Genomic DNA, 13,373 nt, shown 5'->3' with positions numbered 1-13,373 from the left:
TCTATCCACAGCCTGTCAGTAGCCATCCTGATGTGTCACTCATTTGCCGAGCTTCAGCCTCCGCATCATCATCTCCTGCTATTCAGAGAGTCAGTGGCTGTGAGCACACCAGCGCCATCACAATGACCTTTCCACAAGCCCAGGGAGCACGCAAAGCAGAGGAGAGGCAATAAAAGTAATGAAAGAAGCAAAGGCAATTAAAGTGGTATGTGTGAGGGGAGTGTGGCGGAGATGAGCCTAACTGGAGGCGGGCCTGGAATCAACTACAGCTCTATATCCCCCGTAATCCCTATGTGATCGCAGAGCAACCCTGGTGTGCTCCCAGTCTGATCATCCTCTTGCAGCATTCACCAGCTAATCCGTGAAAAAGGACAGCCGTGCACATACACGCCACATGCACACACATTAAAGTCACAACATGTATGCACATACCATTGACGTAACTGTTACAGTCTGACACAATATGCACTAAACAAAGTAAGGAAGCTGTTAAAAATATATTACCCAAACACACACACACACACACACACACGTTTAGTTGTACTGTAGAAAATGAGTTGCTCTCTCTCCCGCCCTCTGCGGCACAGTGCTTCCTCACGGCCAGTGAGAATCATTAATGCCCTTCCTCTGATGCTGCCACACAACCAACAGCAATTATTTCTAAAAGCAAAAAGTGAAAACAGCTAACACACAAATGTACACAGCACATAATCATTATTTTGTTGTTGTTGTTGTTGTTGGGCTGGCTGTGTGGGGTTGACGAGGTGGCAGAAGCTTGGACTTAATTTTCTCTAACGGAGTTTACTGACCGCAAAATGACAAGGATGCTTTTGCTAAACTAATTAAGAGGCTGCAGAGCTGCTTTTACCATGTGACATTGACAGCACTTAAGGAAGCTGACGCCAGGCCTTCCAGATAAGCCGGAGATGTGCTCCTGGCTCAGGACTCGGCGCACACGCGCACGCACACACACACACGCACACGCACACACACACACACACACACACACACACACACACACACACACACACGTGGAGGAAATAAAATACATGCGTCTAAAATCATGCACGGAGTCACCAACATGGATATAAAGAATGGCACTGAAGAGCAAAGAGCAAGTAACAATGTGTACAACAAAAAAAAGTCCAGACCAAAACAAATATAAAACTAACAAAACAAATACAAATGCAGCACTGAGGTCTCCGGTGGACTGAAACCATGCGCTCTTCAGCTGTTAATGTGGGGGGGGAAAAAAACCATTTAATACTACTGCTCATTTACGCCTTGAGCCCAGAAAAAGACCTCATTATCTTATCAGCTTTAGGAATACACAGAAGGGCAAAGCTACGATTCTCCCCTTTTCTTGACAACAGAATCTGATCTTGCCTGCAGTGTACAATTAGTGAACAGAGTGACCTGTGGAGGCCTACTTGAAACAGGCTGTGCGGTCCGCGCTAATGACCAAAATGCTCTGCAAGGGGCTGGCATCGTGCCCCTCCATCAGCTCTGGCCATCTTAAAAAGATACCGCTGTTGAGAGAAACGAGACGAGACTCCTTTTCTTTGCTATTATAAAGCACTCACATCATTGCTGTGCTTGGGGCTCGTAGGGCACTGGCAGCTCAAGGTGCTGCTTAAAGAAGGGAGAGCTGGTGTGTAACTAGACCTGATCAGTATCAGCTGTGGTCCTGGCTGCTTGGATGCTGAGAGCAGTTCTGGGCGAGTGCGATTGCTCTGAATCGTCATGTTAGAGTCAGCTGGTGGTCTGTATTTTGATCACCTCTTTAGTTTTAAGCTAGCCCTCTCCTGCTGGCCTTCGCTCTCAGCTGGAAAATCCTTTGCTGCAGATGAGACGTAACACGGGGAAGACTCGACACCCCACGATTCTTCTCTGCCTCTCACTCAGACAGGCCAATTTATAAGGTACATCTTAAACTCCAATGCAATCACACAACAGCTTCCGCATTAATTTTACTAAGCCAAGGTGAATATGGTTACCACATGAAAGGTTTATTCATTTTAAGCTCCAGTGTATGAATAGAATAGAATATTGTCATTGCACATGTACAACAAAAATATGGGTGCTCCATGCCAACTGTGCAGGAATAAATTATAAATAATAAAACTGCAGGAATAGATAACAAACAGGAAAAATAGAAATAGAGGAATATATACAAAACTAGAGAAAGGCAGGGTATCCAAAAGTTGTTCTAGATTTCTCAAAATTAAGCCTGTCTTGAAATTATAAAAGCCATTCTCCAAGCAGAGAATGACTAAGATAAGCAGACTCAAAATTAGGTTTGTCTCTTCCTAAATTGGATCATTTGATTAAAAAAAAGAAAAAATTTAAAAAAAAAAAAAAAAAAAACCTGGAACAAAAGGAAAGATTTACATTTTCAGAGGTACATTTTTGTGGCTCTGCTTTGTACCTTTGCTTGCAGCTGAACCATACCAACCTCTGGATGGCACTCTGCAGCTCTATGACACACTCCCGGAGACTTCTTACATTCCTCTACCAGCTACAGAAAGAGATAATGGATGGCTGTCAGTTACGCACCTCTGTCCTCATCTCCCCTAATCAGCTCTCTCATCTCATGGAGCCAGAATCCCGGAGTTTCACAAAGGACTAAGTTTTACAGTCACGTTCCATCTTAACTCTGTGGCGAACATTTTAAGCGCATAGGTGGGCAGATGAAAGATACCCCTTATATGCATGAAAGAGATCAAATTGGGATTAAGGAGATTAATTTCTGATGGTAATTGAGAGAAAAACTTTTTCATCAGATTTATCCAACTTTCCAAAAGATGTCAAATGTGGTGTGATTTAATTTGCTAACAGATGAATGGTTGGTAAATTGCTGTGCTTCAGGCTTGTGTCCCTTTGGTTGGTGTTAAATCATATATCGTCAAATTTCATGACTTCAGAAAATCTGACTCATTTCTCTTGGCTTCCTCTGGGGTTAAAAAATAATTACTAGTTTTGAAACACAAATTCAGACTGAAACTAATTCAATTTGGGAGCATGGCTGGAGGGTGACTGTGAGTGGTGTATAAATGGTTCTAGCTAGGCTTCAATCAGAAGACGAGCATGGGGAAACAATCCCCCTTCAGAGATCACAAAACGACCTTGGAAATCAAACAGTGCAGACACTCGGATGCGACCGTATGGCTCGCCATATGGTGAACGTCATCAATGGATAAACACATAAATACAGACAACATTGTTTGTCACAAAAGTGGTAAATTGTCAGGACTGTCTCTTTATGTTTGCAAGCAATTAGATTCACAGATGGCGTTGGAGTTGGGACGTTGTCTGAAGCTGCGATTTGCTGCCAATACTGCAACAAGATCAGCTAAGTCATGTTACTGCAAAGTGGAAGTGAAGTAGCAGTCCACATAAAGTTACAGAGCAGGCGGACAAGCGCTGAGGCGTATAGTGTGTAAAAGTCAACAATGCTCTGAGTTCGGAACATTCTCTGCCATCAACATCAGCGCAAAAACTGTAAGCCAGGAGCTTCACGGCAGACTTTTCCATGGCTGAGGAGCTCCTCTATGTGTAATAAGTAGATCCAGTTCTTTTGTCCATATAGTGCTTATCCTGTACCATTGAAGCCTCATATTGTTCCAGTAAACAGACACTACATGCAAATCAAACAGCTCAATTCCAAATCATTTAGTTTTTAACTTAAAATAAAAGAACAGGCCATGAACCTGCTTTTTAATTAGATGTCAAGTTTTTTTTTTTTTTTTTTAATAAAAATGTTTAACTCTTAAACAGCTAATGAAATATTTCTGGCAAACCCCTTTAAATAATGTCTGCATTTCAATTATGTCTTGGTTGTTTGATTTAAAAATACTACGGTACTCTTAAGTCCTAGTAGATGTACCAATGGCAGGAATTTTAAAATCCTGTGTCGCTTCATTCTGAAGTCATTACATTCATAAGACTTTCAGAAAACTTGACCTATGATGTTAAGGTTGAGGTCATTGAGATTCACACTCCTCTGAGACTTAGTAGATAGACCTATTGTCCTAGATGACTTGCTTCTCAGGTTATCACAAACTTGGGTGTCCATGCTGCCTCCCTGCTCACTGGATGCGATTTGCTTCCCACATGTCGCACCAAAGCTGATGGCTGGATAACTTTGGAGGGGCTCCAAATGCCTAGTTAACGTGTTATTACCAGGTCATACGTTAATCGATGGTATCCTGCACGGTCATTGTTTTTTTGCCTGGAAGTTGAGAAGAGTTTATTTCGGTTCCTGCTCGCTTTATGTTGCTAACAGTTATTTCGCCTGCAGCCACGTAAAGTCACCAATGTCATTAACTTTCTTCTGTGGCTACTCGCCTCGTTGTTGTGACTTGGTTCCAGTTTGGATGCAGCTTTAGCAAACAAAAACTTCATAACTCCAGTAAGACAGCACATAAAGTCACTGTCTTCTTCATTTGTCCCTCTGTCCCATTTTAGTGATTATTCTGACCCGTTATTCCTGTTGCCTGGCTTGTTTTCAGTACATAAGTACATCCTTTAAATTTAGAAACAGCATTTGGATTAAAATGATTTAAAGTAATTGTGTACTGTATGTGGAAATATCACAAGGAACTGGAAAAAACTGGGGGGGGGGAAAATGCACACATTACTGAAAGGAAACCCAAAGCTAAACACCGCAAAGGAGGAGTGATTCAAATCCTCGGTTCAAAAGCCAATATTGCCACAATTAATGGAGCAGAAGAGGAAAAAGATTTAAATCCTGATAAGATTCAAGCAGATAAAACATGCACAGCCAAACCAACTGTGTGTTTACAGAGCAGTACACTGAGACACTTGCTTCAATCAATATATTGATGCTTTGTAATAGGCTCTAAATGACTCAGGCTCAAGACTGCTGGGCAGCAAACCTCACAGCTTCTGCTTCTGCACTTGATTTCGGCACAGACATAAAAGACTACCTGAAATTGCTTTGAAATACTAAACATTGTCAAACAGCAAATTACAAAAAAAAAGAAAAAGTTTGTTGACTCAAATTACAAAAATGCCAGTGGCAGAGTGGAAGTGTCAAAGACTGTCCCATAACACACTGCAAGTTGATTTGATTCCCATGAGTGCCATACTGAACTGTGATTGGTTCTCTGTCAAACTGATGATACATTGATCCTTAACTGTCATGCACATAGGATGAGATTATTTGCTCAATCATTCAAAGTGTGTCTGACAAAGGTTCTCCATGATAGACTAGCAACATGTCCAGCCTGTACCCCACCTGTTGCCCTATGACAGTGGGTACAGGCTCCACCAATTAAGAAAATCGATGGATGAAAGGTTAACATTAAACATGTGCTATTTCCCTGCCTGAAGACAAACTTGAGTGTGTTCTAGTTGCTTAGGTATATTGTCTTTCACTGAAGTTTCTTTGTGCTTGGTCCCTAAAAAGGATACGACAAGATGCTTCTAATGTGAGCTTAATAAACATTGATTGCAGTGATCCCAGACTGTAAACACTAAACAGTATATGAAAGCAGCTGCACAGTTTATTTTGTTATACCAAAAGGAAGGTAGACAAACATTAGGACGTCTCCATTTTTATACACAGGAGATCAATATTTTCACTGGATAAGTACAAATGATCCCTGGGAATTAAATAAAACATCATTTCACCAGAACTGGAAATGCAAGCTGGAACCTGCACGTTCTGTGAGCCTTACTGGAAATTAATATGATGGAGCAAAAACATTTTAAGCAGGAATGTGACCATAACTCTTAGGGTTAGGGCAACAGCCATGTACACAAAAAAAACCTAAAGACAATAATTTCTTTTTAACAGTAAGCCCAACTTTACTCAATACTGACAAATCAAGATCTTAAAATTAACTTCGTTCACGCATCTCTTAATTGATTTCTTCTCTATTGAGCCCAACCACAGGAATTAAGTGCTGTAAGTATGTCGTGCATGGAACTAAATCAATACAGCGCAGTGTGTGTGTGTGTGTGCGTGTGACTGAAACAGACAATGTTTTAACATTTATTGAGTCTTTTTTAAATAACTCTGCCCATAATGATATTGTGTACCAGATGTGTGCTATTTTTTTGATGATCATGTGTCACCGGAGGCTGAATTAAAAAAGTATGTGCAAGTGCTCTGACCAGGATCTCTTCACCAGGTGAAGAAATGGATTAAATATAAGAGAGTATGCAAACTCAGTGGCCTCTCTCCCTCCAACACGAGGACCACAGAGACAATTTAGAGCCCTTAAAAACCCACAGAGACTAATTTTGAGGAAAAAGGCTAGTGAGCCTTTTGCAAAGCCCATTTCTGTTTTCAGCTTTACTTCTAGATTTCCTATGAGATATCATTTAGCTATGGAGGAGTTTAGAAAGCACTTCTATCACAATATGCTGTGTCACTGACCGTGTACGCAAGTGTCAGGAGCTACTGGTGGTGAAGGATACTCTGGGAAAAGCCTGGAGCTTTTCCAATGCTCACCTCCCTGTCTTCCATTGACAAGCGAGGTGAAGTAACAGCTAATCGATGGCTAGTGAATTCCCTGTGCACCCCCCTCGCCAAGCTGATCAATATTACTGGCAATTAGAATCCCCTATCTGCATGGCTGCAGGGACCTTGGGGTGGCTCACCAGCCCACAAACACCCAATTTAGTCCTCAGCCTATCACTTAATTACTAAATCCTTCTTAATGCCTATTGGCAGGTGGCGAGCATACTCACAGCAGCCCCGGTCGGTTGATTGAACACGAGACCTTTGGCAAGGTGCTGGTTAAGATGCTCGTGTCCCGCTTCAGCTGGACAGTTAAACATCTGATTTCACACGGGGCTTCCGACCCTAAATGATCCGCCTATTGAGTGACTGGCCCACACACATACATGGATGGTTTGGAATGGGATGAATGGTGGTGGGTGTGGGGGGAATGGGGAATATTATGAGTCACAGTGGTAGCACAACAGTCTGCCACAGATCCGTGAGATCCACAGCAGAAACCTCAAGTACTTTACAGTAAGATCATTTCCTCCTGTTTTTCTTACTAAGTAGGAATAAAATAAGATATAAATGAAATGTAATCTCAAGATAATACTGCATGAAATACAGCATACCTGCAGCTTCACAGTTAATGCCCTGGAGCTACTCAGTTGTCATAACTTCTGCCAGCTCCTCTTGTGGCTGCTGATGCTGACAACAAAGACCTCTCCCACCTGTCATGCAAATCCCTGTTTAGATGTACATCTGCAAAAGAAATGTATACAAAAATTAATGTATAGAACCTTTCACTCAAACACATATCCTAGATAAACATTTGTCATTGCTGGAAACCTTTTCGTGGATAACACTTAAAAAGGTGGTTTCCAAAGTCTTTACAAAAAATTCACTGACCTGTTTTAAACAGACCCCCAACCTGGTGCATTTACCTTTTGAAATAATTCAGTATCTGTTTGACCACAGCTTCAGTGTCTTTATTTGCATATATATTTCTTTTTCCATGTGCACCATTGCATTGGGAGGATAGGCATATTTTGTATATACGAAGAATGCATTACCTAAAAAAGGCCCCAACTGAAACTCATGGGACATTTCCATGCCAGTGATCAGCTGGGGCATCACTCAGGTGAATGTTTCTCACAAAATATTAAAACCAGGGTTGGAGACAAGCTGAGTGGACACAAAACTTATCACTGTCATTCGCTTCCCTTATCCCCAAGTCCCCAGCTTCTAACATGATCAATCATCCTCTCTGTTTCAATGTCTTTGTCATTACTTTATTTGGGAGTTTAATAGCTTCTTTTAAAGAAAAACCTCTCCACTAAGACAGGATAGTACGTTATTGATATAAATAAGTTACAGAAGATTCTAGAACAACATGAAATGTGATGTGTCACAACTGACCTAAACACATAAGCATACTGCCTTGGACCACTGCAGATTTGACACAAACTACTGGGAACTATATGACAACATTTTCTCAAACAGAAATGAGCTGCACTGCCTTTCCTGACCTGGGTCTTTGCAGGGGTCTTGTCTGAGCTTCTGTGCAAACCTCAGTGGGTTGACAGTAGAATATGTTGTGCCACTGTGTGTTGCATCAATGGAGTACTCCCAATCAGGCCTCTTTGCTTTTGCTACTGTGCATGCACAGCTCTTTTCTATAGAAACGCTATTGTCTTCAACAGATCCATGAGTCTGCTCCCTCATTCCATCCACTGCACTCCTGCGGAGGAAGTGAGAGGACATAATGAGTATAGTGTGTCAGAGTGCATGTGTGTGAGTTAATTGCTCAATTCATTTGGAGGTAAGGTGCCCAGTTGGTACCTGCCTCACTGGTTAGGCTATTGCTCCTTGTGCTAACCCTCTCATCTAGAACTGTTACCTCCATTTGACTGCACTGCCCCTTAACAGGACCTCTGCCTGCAGCCGATCCCCTTTTCTCTTTAAGGTGCCTGAGCAAATGTAACCTCTTACAATTTTTGAGGATAGAAAGTAGTTCGATAAGAAGCTCTTCTTTTTTTGGCAAATGTCAGTCTACCTGCCAGACAGCTGTCTTTACCTGAATCTGGACACTTCCACTCAGGTGGCCCTGCGTTTGCACGATGCGTACTCCACTGCTGGATGCCTTGAGCACACCTCTGGGGGAGAGCCTGCGTACACATGCACGCACACACACACACACACACACACACACACACACACACACACACACACACACACACACACACACACACAAACACAAGGAGCTGTCACTTTCCTGTCACATAACCATGGAAATGGCCTGAGGTGAAGTGAGGACAGGTGCCCTGAGCTTTACAAATTCTCTTGAAGGACAGAGCAGAGGAGCGCCTTCCTTCTTCCACCCCCAAGCTATCTCCACACCTGCTGAACTGCACTCACTCAGTTACCTGCCCCTAATTTGGTATTTCCACAAAGATGACATATGTATCAGGCAGAGCAGGAAATGTCCTGGGCAGGGAGAGAACAGCTTTCTGACAGGTGTCACCTCCAATCTGCACAGGCCTGCTTCTGATGTGTTAACTATTCAATTAACCATCACATCACACTGAGTGGGTGCCAGCACCTAATTACCTATGAGACCCTTGCCTGTGAATGGGCTGAAATACGTGTGTGCGTGTGTGTGTATGACAGGTCACATATCATGTTACTGTTAACCACCTCATGATTCACATAGAATATATGTAGATTTTTTTTTACGTGTGTGTGTGTGTGTGTGTGTGTGTGTGTGTGTGTGTGTGTGTGTGTGTGTGTGTGTGTGTGTGTGTGTGTGTATACTCCTTTCCATCCTTGGTTGCTTCCCAGCCTCATCATCGTTACACCTCTTAGCACCAACTAAATACTGCAAGAAAAGAGCCTTTTTGCTCAGAGTAAAATATGAGTGCAAACATTAAATGAAAATAAAAACAGTATCATTTAGCCCGTGTATTAAAATTACTCCTGTCGTGTGGCCCCTTCATCTCACACCATTAAAATAACGAGGTGTCACCGAGCTCTGCTTCCACAGCTCCGATGTTGACACCCATCAAGACAAATCTATATTTCATGGCCACTTACAGATGTATAAATAGCCAAATGAGGTGTGCTAACCATCTATAAAATGGCACTAAAAGGTTGCCAGAGGATGGCGAGTGTCATGAGGCAGTTGCGCTGGTAATCAATCTGAGGTGAGAGGAGAGGAAAGGGAAGAAGAGGAGAGGAATGGGCTGCACTGCATGGCTATGAGCAGAGGTGCAAGGCGGCGCAACAAGCAGGGCAGTAAATCACATCTGCACGGTACGCTCGCCCCACTGACACACAGCCACTTCAACTGACACGGGGCTTGCTCGACAGCCTGATGGATCACCACACTACACTCCATTAAAGGCAAACGGGCACGACGAGCACTGACACAACAAACAATTAGTCACTGCTGTGGGCATGGTCTTAAAATGCTGAGGGCCTTTCCCAGTGATGGGCACAAACCACCCTTATTTGGCATGGAAGAGCATTAAGTCCTTGTTATTGTAATACTAATAAAATAGAAGTGTTGGAATACGGTATAAAAATGATAATTGATAATTATACAGTCATTCAAATGCTTTACAGTAGAAACAAAGAACTGGACTGTTAAAAGGAACTCTGAATATATGGATACTACAAAAGGAAACCAGACACAATATAGATATTACATCTATGGTACAGAGGATATGTTAAAGGAGGTACAGTGACAATAACTGCAATAATACAAACTTTGTCAGATTGGTAAACACAGTCACTGGCCACTTCATTAGTTACACCTTGCTGGTAGCAGGCTGGACCCACTTTTGCTTTCAGATATGCCCTAATCCTCACGGCACAGATTCAACTAGGTACTGGAAACATTGCTCAGACTTTAGTGAATCCATGATGCAAATTTCCTATTGGACACCGAAGGTGGTATATTGCACTGAGATCTGATGACTATGAAGGGCAATGTAGCACAGTGAACGCATTGTTATATTTATGAAATCAGTTTGAGATGATTTGAGGTTTATGACATGGCACATTATCCTGCTGGAAGCAGCTATTAGAAGATGGATAGATGATAATAAAAGGACAGACACGGTGAGCAGCAATACTCAGATAGGCTGTGGGGTTTGAACTATACTCAGTTGGTACTTAAAGTCTTGCCAAGCAAATAGCTCCCACAACATTACATGACCACAAACAACTTGAACTGTTGATACAAGGCAGGATGGATCCATGCTGGTGTCTCACCCAGCACCTGAATCTCACAGCAGAGAATGAAACTTATCAACCCAATCTTCTATTGCCCAACTTTGGTTAGCCCATTCAAATTGTAGCCACACTTTGTTTGTAGTTAACAAGAGTGTCACCCAGTGTGGTCTTCCGCTGCTGTAGCCCATCTACAATATTTAAAGGTTTGACATTCATAGATGCTCTTCTGCATTCCTTAGTTGTGACAAGTGGTTATTTGAGTTACTACTACAGCAGCTCGAAGCAGCCTGGCCATTCTCCTCCTATCTCTGACATCAACAAGGCATTTTCCCCCAGAGAAGTGCTGCTCACTCGCTATTTTCTCTTTTCACACCATTAAACTCAAGAGATGGTCGTGTGGGAAAATCCCAGCAGATGAGTACTTTCTGTAATACCCAGACCGTCTGGCTTCAACAACCACACCAAATGTTTAAAATCACTTAAATCATCTTTCTTTCCCATTCTGATGCTCAGTGTTGACCATGTCTACATGCCTAAATGCACAGAGTTGCAGCCATATGAGTGTCTGTGTTAATAAGCAATTGAAACAGGTACATTAGGTATATCCAGCACTCCTTGTTAAAAATCTTCTTTTATATTTTGTTATCATCACAACTGTTTAACTGTGTTGGATTCATATGAAAACAAAGGAACAATGTTTCAGTATTCTTAATAAGGTCTTGCATTTGACGGAGATATCCGGATACTCTTCTTACAAGAAGAGTCTGTTTATTAGGCTTGTAGGTTAGAAGAAAATGACTGTGAATGTAAGTATGTGAGAAGCTGCAGTTCCACACTTCAATCACAGATGGAGGTGAGCTCCAGATTAGACCTATAGCCACCTCGACCTTCTCTCCTACTGGTCTCTACCATCATCTTTCTCCCTCAGCATGACGTTCCACTTTAGACCATCCATGCGCTGAGATGATGCCTCCTCGTTGTCTCGCTACAGGCTTGTGTATGTGCAGATACTCCTACAGTAGATAAAGCCAGTGATGCATACAAATGTATGCACAGAAAACCTGCAGTTCAGTCTCCATCTCTCATATATTTTCAGCGCATGCAGTTTAAGTTGTCACTTATAAAAACATTGTTTTAAACTTTTTGTAGCTCAAAGTCTTTCTGTAATACATCTCCATACATGCATCTCCCATACTCTGAAGATACCCTCTGTTACACGAAGATATGAAAGACCACAGAAGACAACTAAAGCGGCTGATCATAGAATTATTTCCATGGTTAAGAAAACGTCACAACACAACCAAGTCAAGAACACTAGCAGAGGTAGGCATCACATTGTCAAGGTCTACAGAGATACAATGAAAACATCGAAAAGAACCTGACTAATAGGGATGGAAGGCAGGAGGAAGAAAGAAAAGCTGATACAATGTAGTATCACAATCTTTTTGCATGGCAATATTATATCAATACAGGGACACTAATTATAAATAATTTCTTACATAAATTGCAAATTACATCTTTTAGTAGTATCCATCTATCCACTTATCCTTTTCAGGGTTGCAGGGGGTGCTGGAGCCTATCCCAGCTGTCATAGGGCGAGAGCCGGGGCACACCCTTGACAGGTCGCCAGTCTGTCGCAGGGCTAACACACAGAGACAGACAACCATTCACGCTCACATTCACTCACGCATTCACATCTATGGGCAATTTGGATTAATCAATTAACCTATCCCCACAAGCTGCATGTCTTTGGACTGTGGGAGGAAGCTGGAGTACCCGGAGGGAACCCACGCAAACATGGGGAGAACATGCAAATACCTGATGGCGGAATTGAACTCAGGACCTTCTTGCTGTGCGGCAACAGTGCTAACCACCGTGCCGCCCAATCTTTTAGTAGTAGAATAATAAAATTCATGCAAGACACCAAGAAAGGAACAACAGAGACAGATATGACACATGGGATTTACAATGAGTGTTGTACCAAAGTAAAACTAGGAATATTACGAAGATGAACACCCATCTCGTGCACCAATGTTAGACAGTAACATAAAGTTAAGCCAAGGAAGTAACACAAAGCATGGACATCACACTGTTTGGATTCATATGACTATAAACAGCTCATTATCTCAGAGGACTGGTGACTGCTGCCTGTTGCTGAAAATACCCATAACAGTGTTCCACATGTTTGTGTTAATTTAGGATGGACTCATTCGTAAAATAAACAGATCAGTCTGTCAAGCGCATAACAAACATACATGACAGCTTTTAATGACAGCTTTGTTCAGACTGACTGCTTAGCAACCTTTAGCAGCAATAAAAATGACTGAAGTGAGAGGAACTGACCGAGAACTTCATCCTTTCAGATAAAACAGACAGACAAAACTCACCTTTGGGGATATGCTTTGCAGCTGATGACATCAGAATATATCTCAATATGTTATTGCAATACTCAGCATATAACTAAATGCTTAAAATTACAATAACACTGTACTGTAAGTTAAATTTTGTGATGATATCATATCAATATGAAAAGAATGGATGAGGGGAAAAACTGCCCCTGATCCAAAGCTTACCACACCTGTCAAATCTGCTGGAGGTCATGTCATGGCCATTTATGATTGGGTCAATGGAGTTTATTGATGATGTATGTGCTGAAACAAGTAGC

At 42.0% G+C, this 13,373-nt stretch overlaps 1 protein-coding gene across 7 annotated transcripts in view; it reads right to left on the bottom strand.

The window, feature by feature from the left end:
• LOC101476772 (uncharacterized) overlaps window positions 1-13,373 on the bottom strand; it is a 144,401-nt gene that overhangs the window by 15,071 nt on the left and 115,957 nt on the right. For 5 of the 7 annotated variants that reach the window (XM_076882880.1, XM_076882875.1, XM_076882872.1 and 2 more), the window contains 3 exons: window positions 8,550-8,640; window positions 8,002-8,205; window positions 7,105-7,234 (listed from right to left, as the gene is read on the bottom strand). In XM_076882880.1, the coding sequence (XP_076738995.1) occupies window positions 7,137-7,234; window positions 8,002-8,205; window positions 8,550-8,640 (393 nt within the window). In that variant the 3' untranslated portion in view covers window positions 7,105-7,136. Of the gene's footprint in view, window positions 1-7,104; window positions 7,235-8,001; window positions 8,214-8,549; window positions 8,641-13,373 lie in introns of all 7 variants that reach the window. The other 2 variants (XM_076882886.1, XM_076882888.1) reach the window with 1 other exon arrangement.

This window comes from Maylandia zebra, linkage group LG1 (genome assembly GCF_041146795.1).
Source record: "Maylandia zebra isolate NMK-2024a linkage group LG1, Mzebra_GT3a, whole genome shotgun sequence".
NCBI lineage: Eukaryota > Metazoa > Chordata > Actinopteri > Cichliformes > Cichlidae > Maylandia > Maylandia zebra.
This window is presented reverse-complemented; position numbering and strand designations above follow the sequence as displayed.